At 42.7% G+C, this 19188-nt stretch overlaps 1 protein-coding gene across 1 annotated transcript in view; it reads right to left on the reverse strand.

The window, feature by feature from the left end:
• Positions 1-19188, reverse strand: part of LOC107302729 (lipase member M-like) — a 48447-nt gene that overhangs the window by 10655 nt on the left and 18604 nt on the right. The window contains exons 5-6 of the mRNA XM_015831873.1: positions 13446-13582; positions 12371-12517 (exon numbers count right to left, since the gene is read on the reverse strand). Of these exons, the coding sequence (XP_015687359.1) occupies positions 12371-12517; positions 13446-13582 (284 nt within the window). The remainder of the gene's footprint in view (positions 1-12370; positions 12518-13445; positions 13583-19188) is intronic.

Consider the following 19188-nt stretch of genomic DNA (forward strand, 5'->3'; position numbering starts at 1 on the left):
CGGCCAGACAGTGCCGGCTGGCAACCCCAAGGGGGAGGGCCTTCTCTGTGGGAGCTCCCACCCTCTGGAATGAGCTACCCCCAGAGATCAGGGTGATCCCTGATCTCCCTTCCTTCCGCCGCGCCCTCAAGACATGGCTATTCCAACAAGCGGGACTGGCCTAGGGCAATTTTTAAGAGGGGTTTTTAGAGGGGTTTTTGATCACATTTTAATTAGACAATTTAAATATTTCATTTTAATTAATTTTAATTCTGTGATTGTTATTGGTGTTTTTAATTGATTGTCAGCCGCCCTGAGTCCGCAAGGAGAAGGGCGGGATATAAATTCGAATAATAAATAAATAAAAGAGGATGGAGTAGAACCCCCTGCCTCTGTGTTCTGGTGGTACTGGTTCTATCGCCTGAATTTCTAAAAGGTGTTGGATGGCCTCCTGCATAAGTCTTTGTTTTTGTAGGTCCCTGGAAACGGAACAGCGGATGAGTCGGTCCGGGGGTGTGGCTAGGAACTCCAGGGACAGCCCGAACTGGATGGTTTGTAGGACCCAGTTGTCCGTGGAGGAAAGTTCCCACTGGTGGAAAAAGTGGGCTAGCCTTCCCCCGATGGGAAGGGTAGTGCAGGAGTCATTTGGACTTTCTGTATGGGCGACCCGCCCCTCGAAATGGCCACTTATTTTGTCCTTGTTGTCTGGGCCGGAACCCTGACCTGTCGTAAGGACGGTCGTACGGCTGTTCCTGTCTGGGAGTGTATGATCTGGGGGGCTGAATGGCTGTTGCACCTGCTGCCTGGTGAAAGGACTGTCTACAAAAGTAGGGAGTGGGACGCTTGTCAGCCTTCTTGTGTAAATGAGCCATAACCTTGCGCTTGTCCTTGTTCTCCACAAGGTACGGGGCAAGGGACTCTCCAAACAAGTTGCTGCCCAGATAAGGAGCAGTTGCTAGACTCCATTTAAGTTTGGTGTCAGCCTGCCAATGCTTTAACTACAGCATCCTTCTGGCGGTAATATTAGAGGCCATAGATCTAGATGCAAAGACGGCAGACTGAAGCATTGCGTCCGCAGCGTACTCCGTCGCCGCCACCATTTTACTGAGGTCCTGGTGGGTACACAAATCCTCGGCAGGGACCCTGGCCTGAAGCTGACGCAACCAAAGGAGGGTGGTTCTAACAAAAAAGGATGCGCAGCTGGCCATTTTAATCACCCAGGCTGCTGATTGATGGGGTTTTCGAAACGTATGTTCCCATTTTTTCTCATCCGCTTTTAGTACCTGAGCTAAGTCCCCAGCGACCGCCATCTGGGATACCAGAGGGGTCCATGCCTCGTCTACCTTGGGAACCTCCAGCGCATCATTAAGATCAGAAGAGGTGCTGAAGATCTTTTTATCGATCCCGCTTACAGAAGGGAATGAGGAAGGGGATGCCCATGGTTTCTTAATCCCCTTGAGGAAGATGGAGGGGCATGGAACGTGATGTTCAGTTGCCACTGTTTCGAAAAATATCGGATTAGGACTAGTATCCGATGTGGCCTGAGGTTGAGGGAATTGATCTGATCCTATTTTTGCTGTTGCTGTGGCCTTGCGTAGGATTGAGAGAAAAAGGTCTGGATTGAAAGGCCTCCTGAAGGGGAGGGCTCAGGAGGGGGGGTCCTCTTCCTCTGACAGAATGAGATCCGGCTGCTCCTCACCCCGAGGGGAAGAATAACCGCTCATAGAAGAATGTGCAGGATACATGGGCTCCTGGAGCATGGGGAATTCTGTAGGAGCCTCAGAAGGAGGCATAGCAGAGGTGGAAGCCCCTTGATCAGGATACTGCATGGAACGCTGGGCTAAAGCTCTATCTACTACCTTTGTTAGTAAAGCCTCCAGGCATCCGTCAGAGAAAATATCTCCCAAGTCCGGACCCCTGAGTCCTGCTGCTGTAGGAGTAAACGTGGCTTCTGGGACTGCACCCTGAGCCATTGTAGCATGATGAGTAATTGTGGGAGGTGAACCCATGTTGACCGGTGTCCCTGGAATGGACCAGACACCTTGAGTTGAGGTTGAGGGACCTAATGGAAGATCAGGTTCCGGGGCCTCCAATTGCATCGTATCTAGCCCGGCCTGCCTCTGTGCCCTGGATAACTCCTTCTCCAGAGCCTGGTGCCTACGGCTGACTTGCTTCTCCGCCAGCTTGGAAGGCTTCTTGAGCGTGTGCTTAGTTTTGGACTTGGATTTGCCTGCTGCCTCCTGTTCAGAGGATTTATGGCAGCCGTAACTGGAGGATGGAGTGGATTGAGGCAACGGTGAGCCCTCCATCTCAGTGGAGCAGTGTCAGATAGCTGAGATGACGCTCTGGCAGGCAAGTAGCTGGCGGGAGCAGGATTGGAACAAGCAACAAGACTGTTCCCCTGACCACCCGACCCAAAAAATATATTTCTCTCTGGGCTATGGTCATGGCCCTTAAGTTAGGTGCCAAAGGCACGTTAGGAACCACTCTCTGGACTCTGCCCGGAGGCCTTAGGTGGCCAGGCAATATACACGAGAAAACAAAAAGGCCAAATTTTCCCAATGAGGGATACAGGATAATTGAGGCAAGGCCTGGTAGGAAAACGAATTCAAAATGGCGGCTGTGAACTTGTGAAGTAATATATATGTTTGAGATTGGCCGCGGTAAGTAGTGAGAGAGGCTGGGAATCCGACAGGCCGCGTAGGCTGAGAGCCTTTTGCTCTCAAGGCACTTGGGTTCTAGCAAACTCAGGAGAAGGCCCCAAATGATTGCAAAAGGTAGATAGAAGTGCTCCTGCCACAAAATGGCGGTCGAGGCCTTCCCTCCGCTTAAAACCACTGTAGGCTCCGGAAGAAAGTTAGCAGCCCCTGGATCAGGTTTCCAGGCGGCGCGAAGTGCTGCACTGGAATTTGGGGCAACGATCGGCCTCAGAACAGCAAGGAGAAAAAAAATCAATTTTGTCGGCCTTTCTGGCCTTCAAAATGGCGGCCGCCGAAACTGATCCAGAGGCCTCAAAACAAAGGAGGGACTCCCAAGCCTGCAGCACCAATTTAGTTTCTGACTAAAGAAATGGGGAAGAAGTGCTTTCCCAGAGCAATTCTGCCCAGTAATCTTTCCCCCCAGAGCCTTGGGAGAAAGGCAGAAAGGAAAGCTGCAGGATTTTCACCTCTCCCCCCCTCACTCCTTGAACAGTAAAATAAAGGAAAGAAATTAAACAACACTGATCCCAGTGGTAAAGGAGAATTTGGAGGAAATACCAAATAGGATTGAGGGTAAGGGAGGACTGAGCAAATTTTGAGGATAAAGGAGAATCACCAATGGAGTTTTCTAACCTGCTATCTTGAGAGCCAAACCTGAAACGTCTTTCAAGAGCTGAGACCAAGTTAAGACTGGATCTCCTGGCAAGAGGGGGCATGTCAAGTTTGGCTACTTGGTCTCAAGAGCAGGCAGACAAAGAAAACCATTGGTGGATTCTCCATCTCCTGTACTGGAGAAAGGAATACTATATGTGACATGGGTATGAATAAAGCTGGTAATCATTTGTAACATAGAATTCTCACATTGATAATGAGGATACTATTATATAAACACAACCTGAGAATAAATTCACAAGAAATTGGCTCCCTCCCTGTACTGAATGTGCCAGAGGAAGAATGCCACAATTAAACAGTTTTGCATTACCTCTATATAAGTTCCAAATCTGAAAACAATGTTACTTGCTGCAGTCTTTGTATTCTCACTTCAACCATTCCCTTAATAATCTTATTAATCTGAGCTCAGAGATCATTGTTCATGTACTAAGAAGATCAAGTAAATATCCTACTCTTTGTTTCAACTCAATTCAATTGAACAATGGCAGAAGAGGTCATTATTGGCTCACCTGGTGTTAACTATCACAGTTAAAAGATTAAGACCTGGAATGTAAGAAGAGTATGTGGTAAAAAAAACATCAATTAGCAACAGAAAGAAAGAAAAATAGGTGTGCTGTAGGTTTGCAAAACTAGGACAAGAGGTGATATACATTTGAATGGAAGGTGGTCTGATCTTCTACAACAGAACAGAGGAATTCATGAAGGGTTTGTGGAGAGCTATTGTCAGAACCCATTTATATTTCATTTTTATCTATCTCAGTGGTCAATGGGCATTCACAAGAAAGATGAGTGGGAAAAGAGATCGAGAAAGGTGACCCTGAGATGGGGCAGCCACGAACCTGAATAGAAGCAAGAGATGGAGAAATCCCTGCACATTAGCGAAGAGGAAGGAAGTTGTGCACAGCACTCGAACTGGATCCTAGAGAAAGCTATTGAGCTGATGAAAGGAAACCTCGGCTCTCTAGGGGAGGAGAAACCTGAACCCCATGGTTGCACCAGCACCTAAAGCTGCCGCTGGAGAGACACTGAGGGGGAATCGGAACCTATAGTCCTGGGGACATCTGCTAAAACAGCAGCTACCACCTTGGCAGCCCCCACTCCCCGTTGACCTGCAGATGGCGATCAGGATGGGAGACAATACCGTCAGCGGCGAAGGCACCGATCCATCCAAAGATTCCTGCCACTGGACGCGAAATTCAGGGGGGAGCCACCACGCTTGGGGTACTTCCTAACCCAAGTCCTCAGCTACATGGAAGAATATGGATGGGACATCCCCAATGAGAAAGCCCGTATCCGTATCGTGAAATCCGCTCTGGACAGGGTGGCCACAGACTGGATGGTGAACCTGCATGATTCCAACACCCCAGAGCTCAACGACTTCAACTGCTAAATGTCCTCTCTGAGAAGGACCCCCTGGCTGATCAAAAGGTCCGCGAGAGAATCAAGACGGTGAGGCAGGGAGCTTCCGGTTCTGGATCTCAGCACCAGCGGACGCATGGGAAGAGCCCTCTCTCCACCGCCCAGTTTCCCTTTGTCAGAAGACCCTGGAAAGGGTTGAAAGTCTCCCTAAAGGGATGACCACCGCTGAGGAGGACCCTCGCTAGATCGCAGAAGGGCGGCAGCCCTTCTGTTTGATCCGAGGCAGCTCCTTTGGACTGACGTACCAGCCGAAAGCCAAAATCACCATCAAGCACAAAGCAAGCACTGCGGAGGATTTGGGTGAGATTCTTCCTTCCCTTTCTCTTACCCCAACCTCATTCCTGTGAAAGCCTCCTGAAATTTCTTCCCCGCTTTCAGCACAGCAGCGTTTACATACTTTGGGAAATTAAGCTTTAGGAAAAAAATTAACAACTAATCTAAATAACTATATAACTGGATTTGTATTTTTTGGACGCTTTGGGGTACCAAAACATTTCCATTATAGTGATCTATCATCTCATCTATTTGCTAAGTTGGAAAAAAAATTAATTGGATAAAAGTTTAACCGATGTCTGGAAAAAGATTTGATAGTCTATCAGGGACACCTTGTGGCAAAGCCTGGTACAGCAATTGTTTTTTTTTTTACTGTGAAGCCTGTTTATCCTTTAGAATTGGTCTTCACATTATCTAAAAAAGATAAAAACCTGAAACAGCTGGGTGGTGAAAATAACCTCTAGGAATAGTGGACATTTGTTGATTTTTATTAAACATATCGGACATTTGTTGATTTTTATTAAACATAGCCTCCACTAGAAGATTATCTCTAACCACCACAGAAATGAAGGAATTTTACCCACAACTTAACTATAAACTTATACTTGAAAAAATCCTTGAAGCCACTGAACTAATGAACTCCAGAGTGAAACACAAAGATGTCACCTTAAAAATCACAAATGGAAACCCAGACTTTAACTGATGAACTTACAAACCCAAAAACTACTGAAGAGGAACCAATTAATATCAAAGAGGATTCTACACAACAACAAATACAACCCATGGAGAATTTTGACAAGCAAATCTTGATTTCAACCAAAGTATTTGTAACTCAAAAAGCAACAGAAACTGAAGGAAGCAACATTAAGATGGAAACATAATATATTGAGAACTCCGACAATTTTGACAACCATACAACAACCACAACTCCGGATATGACCTTTTACTTAAGCCAGATGAAACTGGAAAAAGAAGAAGATTTGACTGAACTGATGATAAACATCTTAAATCAAACAGGGAGATCTGAACTACTAGGGCAACAATTTAATGACTACAAAGGGGCTGGTTCCTTTGAAAAATTGATAACTGGATGGTCTCCCTTGGTTCAAACAACATGTGTAGAAATGAAGGGAGACCCACTTGAGGATTCAGGGGCACTGGTATGGAAACCTGCTTGGCACAAAAAGAAAGCTAGAGTTAGATTCAAAAATGGGATTTTCCTTTTCCTCTTTCTTCTTATTGCTGATTGATGATGGAATAGCTTAAAAAAATTTTAATGGGCTAAGGAGATTTGTGGAGATATTGATTGATCTAATATCCAGGACTTAGACTTATAAAGGAAATGAAAATTAGCCATTAGACTATAGTTCTGAAAAGTAATATGGAAAGGGGTTTGTGACAATGAAAGACAGTTTATTAGTAAATGATGAGCTCCTAGGATGAGAAATAGAATATACTTTTGAAAATGTAACTATCTGAATAATATGTGTTTTTTAGACATGATAACTACTCTGTAACGAAATTAGGGAAATTTGGGTTACCCAAAGTTTAAATATTATGGGTCTTAAAGGCTAAATTGGAATACGGTAATCGGAATTAGGTAAAACTTTAAAACAGGACTTGGATATGTACAGGCAAAATTATATTGACAAATGTATTGAATGACTGAACTACAATTAGAAATGTATTAACTTGAATTTGACACAATAATTAAGGGAAATAGAGAGGGAGTTTTTAATGATGTAATCTGAGATATCTATGAAAGATTTTGTTATTGGACTATTGATTATCCTATCACCGCACTGCTTCCTAAATACTTGGCTGTAAAATTGAAAAAACTAATAAAACTTCTTATAAAAAAAAAGTTGGTGAGGCAGGGCAGATGCCCAGTAGCCGAATAAACACAAAAATTCCAGGCCATTGACAACAAGCTGAACTGGCCGGAAGACATCCTCCTTAGCCATTTCAAAGACGGCCTAAACTACGACCTATATGATGCTTGCCTGCCTCGAGGGGACCCACGCCAACTCAATGAATAGTATGTCCTGGCGGAGGAAGCAGAGATCGACCTACTGAAAAGGCACCGCTGAGGAAAACCATGGGGCCACTCGCCTCCTGAGCCGATGCGCAAGCCAGCAAAATCACCGGCTATGGCCAAGAAGTCAACGGGCTGTTTCAAATGTGGGAGAGAGGGGCATCATGCCATAGAATGCCGCCTGAATGCCCCTCAGCACAACCCAGACCGATCACCGGCCAGGAAATCAGGGAAGTCCCCAGACAAGCCAAAAGAACCCGCCATGAGGGCGATAGAGGCTGTGGAGTCCCCAACCCCTGCCAAACATGGGGAGGGAACTCCGGCCTACACTGCAGGGGCGGTGGACACTTCAGACGACAGCTCAGAGGGCAAACCCCTGGTAAGTGGACCCATCACACCCATCCTCAAGACAGTGACTATATTAGCTCCCTCCATGCCCGAAGCTGTCAAAGTGAAAGCCCTAATAGACTCTGGCTGCACCCGCTGCCTCATTAGCCTGACACTAGTGGGGAACTTGGGCATTCTGGTGAGGAGGCTGAAACAACCAATCTCATTTGGCCAGTTAGATGGGTCCCTAGCGGTGGGGTGCCAGCTTTACCCTAGCCACTTTACCAGTCCACCTATCCCTGGGGAACCATGAGGAAGACATAATGTTTGTAGTGACCCCAGACATGGAATGCCCAGTGATCCTAGGGCTGGAATGGTTAAAGAAATGGAATTCCTGGTTAAATTGGAGGATGGCAGAACTCAATTTTCCAAAAGGGGATCGTGCGAACTTAAAACCCCAAGGAGCCCTATCAAACCTAGGAACGGAGAAAGCATCAGTGGGAGAGGAAAAGGGACTACCCAAAATACTAGAGGAATACCGAAACCTTGCTGAAGTTTTCAGTGAGGAGCTGGTGGATGAGCTTCCCCCTCAGTGACCCACGGATTATGCCATAGAATTCAAGCCCGGGGCAAAACTCCCGAAGCCCAGACTATACTCTATGAGCCCTAAGGAGAAGGAGGAAATGGAAAGATTCATAAATAAAAATTTAGAAAGGGGATTTATCGAACCTGCCAAGCCTAAGGTAGCCGCCCTAGTCCTCTTTAGAGAGAAGAAGGATGGCACTTTGCGCTTATGCGTGGATTACCGCGCCCTGAATGCAATCAGTGAAAGCAACCTATACCCCCTACCCCTCATGAAGGACATGTTATCCCACCTCTCGAAAGGAAGAATTTTCACTAAACTAGACCTAAAGGAAGCGTATTACCGCGTTAGGATTAAGGAAGGGGATGAATGGAAAACTGCATTTAATTGCTCAATGGGGTGCTACCAATTCAAAGTTTTGCCATTTGGACTACAGGGGGCCCCCACAGTATTTATGCAATCAACGAGGTACTAAGGAAGCACCTATTTAAGGGGGTCCTGATTTATCTAGACAACATCCTTATCTTCACTGAATCCAAAGAGGAACATGTCAACCTAGTCAGAGTGGTGTCAAAGCAAGAATATTCAATATTAGCAGCGTTTCAAAGAAACTGCAAGCTGCCCACCTATATGCCAAATTATCGAAATGCGAATTCCACCAGGAAAGAATAGACTACCTGGGTTATCGCATATCCCCACAGGGCATTGAAATGAACCTTGAGAAGGTCAGAGCAGTACTAGAATGGGCACCACCTCGCACAAGGAAGCAGTTGCAAAGTTTCCTGGGTTTTGCAAACTTTTACCACCAATTCATCCCTTCGTTCGCCCAAATAGCTCTGCCCTCACAAACTTACTAAAAACGAAGGGAGAATCCTCAGTGAAACCTAGCCAGCCACTAAAATGGACAATGGAATGCCAAGTGGCGTTCGAGAGGTTAAAGAGACTTTTTCCGCCAAACCTGTACTGAGGCACCCAGACATGGATAAACCTTTCGTAATACAGGTGGATGCAAGTGATGTGGCAGTGGGGGCTGTACTATTACAAGAAAATAACGAAGGGGTATTGCAACCATGAGCGTACACAGCCAGGAAACTCACCGGAATGGGACAATACTGGGCGGTGTGGGAAAAAGAGGCATACGGGATGAGATGGTCGTTACTTACGTGGCGCCATTTCCTTGAAGGGAATAAAATTCATTTTCAGGTCTGGACGGACCACAAATCCTGGAAGCCTTAAAAACACCCAGGAAGCTCACTCCCAAGCAAGCCCGCTGGTCCCAGCATTTTCACTAATTCCGGTTTTACGCTCAAGCACTTACGGGGGGGGGAGAACTTCCTGGCAGATTCACTGTCTCGCATGCCCCAATACAACAGCACGTGAGCCACCGATTCTAAACCACTCATGCCTGAACCACAACTGGCAGCGCCAGTAACCACCAGAGCCCAAGCTAAATTAAAGCCACAGCTGAGTAGCCAAACCGGAATTGAATTCCGGAAAACTTTGGAAACAGATGAATGGTTCCAGAAAAATAGACATGTGTGCACAATCAAGGACGGACTGCCATGGGTGGGGGGAAAGTTATATATACCAAACACCTAGAGGGTCACTTTCATGCAGCTATGCCATGATACAAAATCAGCAGGGCATTTTGGATTTGTAAAAACATTACATTTAATTAAAAGACCATTTTGGTGACCGTCCATGAAAAAGGACATAGAAAGTTATGTGGCCAGCTGCCCAATGTGCACAACTGCTAAGAGGTTGCAAGGGAAATTGCCCAGACTATTACAACCAGTGGTGAATCTCTCAGCCCCCTGGGAAGAAATATCCATGGATTTTATAGTGGAATTACCAGAAAACAATGGAAACACTGTCATATGGGTGGTTACGGACTTGTTCTCCAAACAAGTGCACTTTATCCCTTGCAAAAAGATTCCCACCACAAAAACCTTAGCAAAACTATTCGTGCAGCACATCTACAGACTGCATGGGGCACCCCAACGCATCATATCTCATAGGGGAGTGCAATTTACATCAGAATTTTGGAAGGAATTTTTATCTCTCTTAGGAACCACTCAGGGACTGTCATCTAGTCATCATCCTCAATGTAATGGACAGTCCGAACATTCTATCTCAGTACTTGAGCAATACTTAAGATGCTTTATTAATTTCTAGCAAATGAATTGGATGGACCTACTCCCTTTTGCAGAAGTTGCTTACAATAATGCAGTCCACTCCAGCACAGGCTACACTCCCTTTCAAATAGCCACCAGTCAAAGTTTCAACCATAAGCCAGAACTAATCCCAAATGAACCGGCAATCCCATTGCTGAAGGAATGGATAGCACAATTACAAAACACCTGGCCAGTAGTTAGGAAAGCCTTAGATGAAGCTAGGCAAGCATACAAAGCACAAGTAGATAAAAAGAGAGTCGAATTCATACAATTCATTGTAGGAGAAATGGTATATTTGTCTACAAAATACCTAAAATCCCTACAGCCCTGTAAAAAACTTGGCCTACAATATATAGGACCTTTTCCAATTAAAAGAATCATAAACCCAGTAACAGTAGAATTAGAACTACCCAAAAACCTCAGGCAAATACACCCAATTTTTCACTACAGCTTGCTGAAAAGAGAATAACAGTCGCCCTTACAGCTAAAAATTCCCCCCACCCCCCAATCATGGTTGAAGGAGAACAACACTTCGAGATAAAAGAAATCCTAGATTCTAGGAAGTATCACAGGGCAACTCAATACCTAGTAGCATGGAAACACCTTTCCTCCTCACAAAACGAGTTGGGTCCATAAACGTCATGTCAGAGCATCGAAACTACTAAAGACGTTTCATACAGAATATCCCAACAAATCAGACTAACCTCTATAGCTGTTTTGTTTTCTCTACAGGTGGATCTCTCTTATTTTTAAGGGGGGCAGGATGTCGAACCCATTTATATTTCATTTCTACCTATCTCCTCTGATCTAAAACCAAATCTCACCTTCCCCTGGGTTCTGCCATACTCCCAAGGGGGAGGGGAGATATGCCTACGGGGTTATTACTTTCACTTCCTCTACAATGTAACCTTTTGTTTATTGCCTCTGTGTCTGCTGCCCATTACCATGTAACAAATTGCCTCCTGCACCATACATCTCTCTGAACTTTCTTCTTCCTAACCTGGCAGCTAGGAAAAGAGGGGGGGAGAAATACAAACCTCCAGAGCCTGGCTTATTTCTCCGATCTCAAAAGGAGGTGTGAAGAGCTGTTGAACATCGTGCTACAACCGGAGCTGGACCGATGTTATCTCCCCTTTCCCACGATGGACTTAACACCTGGGGATTGGCCGGTCTGAACCATCCGGATGAACTGTGGGGTGGGATTTGCTTAGGGATACTTTAAAGTATCGATCTGTAAAGAAATCCCTCAGATCTTGTCTATTATGCCTGCTATCAACTGCTCTTAATAAAAGTTCCTGTTGGAAGAAATTGTTTCCAAGAGTTCTGCTTTCTTAAAATGTGGGATTAAAGTGGGTCCTTACATATCTTAGACACACATTATTTTAAATAAAGAAAAAAGTGAAAAGAAATGAACCACCCAAGTAATTTGTGATGGAATTTTGACAGCACAGACCTGCAAGATTTAAGTCAGGGGTGTCAAATTGCGAGTTTGACATCCCTGATTTAAGTGATGACCCAAAAAAGGGAGGGGGTAAGAGGGAAGGAATATAGGGAGCTTTACAAAGTCAAGATGATGGCTGCCACTGAGTGATGAAAACCCTGTTGCTTGTTTATATGTCTTGCATATGATGTAGAGTTGATCACCTTACAGGAAGGAACCCAGGATCAAGTTCACCTGCAGCAATGAAACCTCATGGTTTAATTCAGTAGCTTTTTTACCCCAAGCTATTGCACAGCTTCATTGAAAACTCTTAGTAAATGAAATGGAAATTTCAAACATTGACTCTAAAAATATCTACTAATATTGTGGGAGCAGGCCTTCCTGTCCTCCTATAAGAATCCTTTTGACTTTTTCATCCCCAAATATCAATCAACAATATAATTTCATATTTAGTTGTAATTACTCTATTTGCACAGTTTTGGTGCTACAGACACAAATTCAGAGCAGATTTCTAAGAGTCAGTTTTTACTCTGTGTTTGTTCAGTTGACAAAACAACTATTTCAGGATTCTATAGTCTAATAATTATTGAGGAGAGAGGCTCTTCAAAATATATTGTACAAATATAGATAAAAATGTGTCCTAGAGTAACAAAAGAAAAACAAGTGTGAGATACTACATTGTTGTTTGGATGACTTAAGCTGCTTTTTTTCTTCCTCTTCTTTTCCCACCTCCTCATAGAAATTACAATAAAAGTAAAGCTTACTTACTGTATTTAGGTTTTTTGCATTATATCCTCCCATAAAGAAAATAACTTGAAGGCAAAGCTTATCGAATACGGCATAGCTACATCCATAGGCCATGAAGGCTTTTAATCTGTTACTTAAAAGATAATATTGTTTCTTGCCCCATATTAGCTGTAAAATAAAAATGCATAAATATTAAGTGTTCCTCCTTTGCCTGCCCAATTATGCATTGTGTGTCTGTAATTATAATTCTATGTACATTCACATATATACAGATAGTCCTTGCTTAATGACCAGTCACATGGAGACCATTCAAACTTATGACCGACCCCCAAAAAACTACTTAAGATCCAATTCTGGAGTTCTGATGGCTGCACACGTATTCACAATCACATGACCAATTTTGGGCACTTAGAAATCGGCTCACCAACCTGACCATGATTTACTGTTTCTGGCTTTTGGAGCTGGTTTCCAGCAAAAAGCACCCATAGGAAAATGTGGATTCACCACTTAACTTGGTGTTCTCTTAATGACTGTGTTTTTTGCTTAATGACCACCACAAAAAAAGTAATAAAATTAGGTCCAGTCACATGGGTGCATCGATTTGCAATCATCATGACTCACAATGCAAATTCTGGGCTCTATTATAGTCATTCTTTAAGGACTAACTGTATATTAAATACAAATACTACTTCTAAAAATGTCTTCAGTGTCCAACCTCCTGAATGCTACTGCCCCCTCCTCAAGCCAGACTCGGACAGTGAAAGGACCAGATATGGCCCACAGCCATAAAATGCCCAGGTCTGTTCTAAAATATTCAGGCAGTATCAACTAAAACTGAAAATCAAGCACATTTAAGCCCCTTAGCAATATTTAGGTGGTAAGAAAACCTTTAAAGGTAATTTAAAGATGAGTTAGAATTAATCTATTTTTTCTACTAAAAACAGGTTGTGTTAAAATTACTGATAAATAAATCTCACTGAATGCACAAAGCATCCTCTTAATACATTTTTCCAGAAAACTGAATAAAAGAGAATGTGCTCTTTCAAAACTTTTTTAATTAGTTTAATACACTAATAAAAGCAAGAGATACACTTACTTTTCTTAGTCCAGGAGGAATTTTTCCCAGTGCTTTGGGAAGCCCTGTGATACCCCTCAATGTGTAAGCAGGAGTAAAACACAGAAAGAGCTTCACTTTTTGTGCTAGTTGGGGCAGAAGTGAAAAGGCAATTAATCCTACAAAAAGAGAGGAAGAATTCTGCTTTAAACTACATGATGACCAATGTTTCCACTACTGTCTGGACCACTACAACTTTTATTTCTGTTGAGTTTTAAGCTTTGGGCTGAATCCTGTTCTGCGTTTTCAAGATTCTCTTTGTTTCCCATGAAGGAAGCAAGATTCTTTAAAATTCACTTAAAAAGTCACAAGCTTAAGGGCAGGAGGAGTCATGCAACCTTCATGACTAGATGGGGGATCTATTTTATTCAAAGTAGCATGTGTTAAGGCTGGATACTCAGACAGAGCCTTTCTTTCCCATAAAACTACTAGAAATGAACATGTGACTATGTGACCACTTTGACTATTCCAGGAAATAAAGTTGCCTGTAGGAATCTTATTATTTTGCAAATACAAAATATACATGGAGGATTTTATTTCAAAAACTAAAGACTCCAAATATCCACAATTACATTCACAAAACTCTGTTACCCTTCCAGCTTTCACCCAGATCAAACTATCATATCTCTACTGAAGATCTCAAAATGACTATTTTGAGAAAACAATGCTTTAACTGCACCACTGAGCAAGGCAGTTGTAGAACATCTCAACAAACAAAATGGGTTGGTAACACATTAAAATTTTAATTGATAAGGAGATTGTAATATGTTTTGCAGATAAATGTTTTACCAAAGATGTTTTTCCTGTTTCAAACACTACCAATACTTGCAATTGATATTCCATTTAAACAATGGCAGAGGGATATTTCAAAGTTCATATGGCAGAAGAAAAAAAATGAGAATTAGATATAGACTATTGCAAGATGCTAGGGAAAGAGGAGGTTAGGTCTAGCTGATTTGAAATTGTATTTTGATGCCTGTTGCTTCGTCTGGCTAAAAGAAGGGGTGAACCTTCAAAATAAGAGGTTATTGGACTTAGGCCATGGACTAAGGTTTGGCTCGCATGGTTACTTGTGGTATACTAAAGTTAAAGTAAATGTTGATTTTAACAATCATTTTGTTAGATGTGCCATTTTGAGAGTTTGGAATAAATATAAAACAAGAATCTCTATGAAGGTGCCACTTTGGGTTTCTCTACAAGAAGCCTTTTTTTAGAAAAGAGATGGTGATGAGGCCAAATTGGTGGATTTATGGTAAAATAATATCTTTTAATTTGGGTGATCCTACCCTCAAATCCAAGGAGGAGCTAGAATCAGAAGGTCATGTCTGCCATTGGTTTACATATATACAACTGAAAGAAATATTTAAACTAGACAAAAAGAATCATGGGTTTTGTTATGTAGTGGGTTTTGGAGGCATTGAATAGACCGGTTTAATACAACGTGATTTTATTCAACAGGAACAGAACTGGCTTAACCAACAGAATGACGGCTATTTATACTTGCCACCTCTAGGCGGCAACCAATCAAATCAAATGGTGTTTTCCCACTCAAACTTAAACTTAACTTTCCCTCCAAAATGGTTGGAGACACGTTTAAACCAAAACACATCAACTCTTAATATCAATACATAAAACCCCTTCCCCCTGGATAAAATGATTTCTTGTATATACATAGTCTTTGAGGTAGACCGGTGGGTTGAGAGTTCTGCCAGAATGCCGCAAAGCTGTTTGGGGTTCTATCTCGACTTGCAGGTTGTCCGCACTGGGTAGACCTGTGCTGCTATAGTCATTTGAGTCATTGGGTGGCAAGGGCGGTAGACCTGTGCCGCTATGTGCATCTGAGTCATTTGACAGCAGAGGTGGTGCAAAAATCTTTGGTGCCTCTGTCTTGGTAAGCACAGTCTCGGCAGGTGTGGGTGATACTGGGACAGCAGCTTTGCCATGATTATCACAGTCTCTTCTAAATCTGCATCTGAGCTCTGCTTTGTCTGCCGACACCTCAACTGGTTTATGTGGCATCGGATCACATGACCATCATCCAGAGCCACCTCATATGATAGTGGCCCTGACACTTTTGTAACTGTAGCAGCCACCCAAGGTGCCTCCTGCCCATAGTTCCTAGCCCAAACATGCTCACCCAACTGTAAATTCCGGGGAAACTTGGGTTGCACCATTTCAGCAGCTATCCTGTCAGGGTGGAGGCAGTCTAGCTTCATTGTGAGCCGCCATCCCCACCTTAGCTCAGCTGGGCTGCGTCCCGTTGCAGTGCTTGGAGTTGTGTGCTGGCATAGAAGAAAGTTTGCCAGGCGATGATTCCAGTCTCCCTTAGTCAGTCTTTTAAGGGAGTCTTTAGTGGACCTTGCCATCCATTCAGCCTGGCCGTTAGAAGCTAGATGGAACGAAGCCGAAGTGGTGTGTCTAATCATATTAGCATTAAGAAACGATTGGAATTCTGCTGCTGTTAATTGTGCCCCGTTGTCAGACACAATAATGTCCGGTAGTCCATGTGTGGCAAATAGCCGGTGCAGTTCCTGGATGACCCTGGCAGTAGTCATAGATTGGACAGGTACTACCTCTAACCATTTTGAATAACTGTCCACAACAATGAGGAATACCTGACCCTGAAATGGACCTGCAAAGTCAATGTGCACACGAGACCATGGGGCTTGCGTGGTCTCCCAGGGGTGCACAGGTGCATTTCTGGACAGGTCTCTTGGCAGACCTGGCAGCTTCTTACTTGAGCCTCAATGTCCTTGTCCAGACCAGGCCATCACAAGTAACTTCTTGCAAGTGCTTTCATTCTTACGATACCTGGATGTCCCTCATGCAAGGATTCTAACATTCTGGCTTGCAAATTGGGCAGGACAATTACTCTGTTTCCTCACAGCATGCAACCCTTGTGGGCTGACAGATCATCTTTTCTGCAAGCATAATGTTGAAACTCTGGACCTGGTCTGTTTTCTGGCCACCCCCTCAACACCCAGTTGAGAACGCGGCTGAGTGTTCTGTTAGTGGCAGTTTCAGCGGCCACATCTCCCGCATGTAAGGGTGTCTCTGGAAGATCCTGGATTGCCAGGATGTGAGCTGCAGGGGCTGGATCTGGATCTGTTTGTGGCAGGGGCACTCGGCTGAGTGCATCAGCATGGCCCATTTCCTTGCCAGGCTTATGTACTAGCCTGTATGAACAGGCAGCCATAAAGATTGACCAATGCAGCATCCTTGGTGACAGGATCTGCGGAGTCTGCTTGTCAGCCGTGAAAAGGCCAAGCAGCGACTTGTGATCTGTAAAAACTATAAATGGTCGCCCGTATAAGAAGTCATGGAATTTTTTAATTCCTGTGACAATAGTGAGAGCTTCTTTGTCAATTTAAGCATAGTTCCTCTCAGCTGGAGATAATGTCCTAGGGTAGTAGTAAGCAATAGGGGCTTCACGACCATCTGGCATTCGATGACTTAACACTGCTCCAATGCCATAAGGCGAGGCATCACATGCTAATGTCACTGGCAGATTCTCGTTAAAGTGAGCTAACATGGAGCTCGAAGATAGCAGTGATTTGACTGCTCTGAATGCCTTGTCATGGTTGTTTGTCCACACCCAAGGTGCTTTTTTGTCTAGCAGACGGTGGAGTGGCTCTGCCAATGCTGCTTTGTCTGGCAAAAATGAGTGATAAAAGTTTAATAGTCCTAAGAATGCCTGTAGCTCCCCCTTAGATTTAGGTCTGGGGGCTTGCTGAATGGCTTTGAGCTTAGCCTAAGGTGGATGGATCCCAGCAGCATCTATCTGGAATCCCAGGAACTCACGCCAATTTGGCACTTGTCCTTTTTCCAGTCAAGAAGTTTTATTGTCCTAGAAAGAATTTTGAAGAAAACTCCAGGAAGTTCCTGAATCTGGTTATGTCTCCTTACGCCTGCTCAACTTCATAAGTTACTTTTTTAAAAAAAAAAACACGTTTTATTAGTTTTTTCATTTTACAAACAAGTGCTTAAGAATCAACGTGGTGGTGACAATTGGAATCAATTGTCCAAAAGCAAAGTCATACTTATATAGTTCAGATTAAATCATTAGAAACCCCCTCTCTATTCCCTCTGATAATATATTATATTCAAATTAATGTATTTCAATACAACTAAGTCAATCAAAACAATCATCAATAACATTTCATCTAAATAAGTCCAAATCCTATGTTAAGCTTTACTATTTCAATTACTATATTCCATTTTGCTAGTATAAATACATAATTAACACTTCAGGTGTCTCTCCATTCCCTTTTTCCTTGACATAATCAATAATCATTTATTAATATCATTTCTTTTTTCTTATTCTTCTTCCATTACAAAATAACTATCATTTCTAATAACAAGAATATTAGTTCAAAAAAGAAAACAAAAAAAACAAAAAAATACCTTTCTACTCTATTATACTTTATGATCTTTCAATCCCTCAATATCTATATCAAACTCTTTTAACCCCCTCCCAAAATTACTATATCCACAACAAACATGTTAATACACAAATTTAATAAGAAGATGTTTATCTTCTTATTAAATTCAAATCTTTAATTAATTTTTATTCAATTTAACATCTTATTTAACTATCTTAAACCATAAATCAATCCATATCTAATAAGCCTTTTAAACCCATTATATAGAGCCTTGAATCATACTCTTAAACCTTATTCTAGCTTTCTTTTTGTGCCAGGCAGGTTTCCATAGCAACGCCTCTATATCAATGAACAAGTCTCTTTTTGTGCCTTGTAGTATCATTTGGGTCAAGCAAAAGTGTCCCCTTTTCTGTTTTAGAGACCTGACTCCTTTGTAAATAGCCCCTTGTTGTTTTAAAGAGTCAAGTCTCCACATTTGGATCTGTTGAATAGCAGACTCAGTTATGTCCAACTTTGTAGTTAATAGTTGCTTATCCAAGCTATCATAGTTCTCGATATATCCATTTCTGTTGGTTTTGAAATTGTGAGTGGTTTAATTACAGTCCTTTTTTGTTCCTCAGAGATCTCATTAGGTTGCGTATGAATAAAGTAGAATCTTCTTTAATATTGGTTGGTTCCGCTTCTGTTGTTTTTTAGTCTATAGAATGCTCAAATAAAATCTGGAGGTCAGTTTGTAGGTTCAAAGCAGAATTTCTGTTTTTTATTACTATAGTACGCTCTTTTATTTGCAAACATATTTGCTCAGTAGCTTCATAATATTTTTCCAATATAAGTTTATAGTCAAGTTGAGAATAGGGTTTCTCCATTTCAATAGTAATTAGAAACAGTCTGTTATCTTTTAGTAGAGGCTGTGTTCAAAAAACATTTAGTCAGTATCCACCCCCACATATACAGCTGTTAAGTTTCTTTATCTTTTCCCTTTTATGGTAATCTGAAGGTCAAAGTCAATCTCACCATAAAAAAAAAGATAGTTGCAATTTTGACTTTCTCCACAAGATGTCCTCAGTAGACTATAAAATCTCCTCCCAGACACCAGGAATGACGTTAACAAGATCAGAAAAAGCAAAAAAGAGAAAATTCTTCACATGTAGACTAAGTCCAGTAGTAAATTCAATATTAAAAGTTTTTTCCAAGACCCCAAAGTGGAGGACACATGTTAGATCCTACCTAGTGGCGATGAGGGTGGTTAGAACTAATTACTATTCCACTCTCATCGCGTCATCAGATAACCGCCCGGCCGCCCTCTTCAGGGTGACCCGCTCTCTCCTTCAATTGAGGGGAGG

The sequence above is a fragment of the Protobothrops mucrosquamatus genome, unplaced genomic scaffold (assembly GCF_001527695.2).
Source record: "Protobothrops mucrosquamatus isolate PMUCROS unplaced genomic scaffold, P.Mucros_1.0 scaffold_284, whole genome shotgun sequence".
Lineage (NCBI taxonomy): Eukaryota > Metazoa > Chordata > Lepidosauria > Squamata > Viperidae > Protobothrops > Protobothrops mucrosquamatus.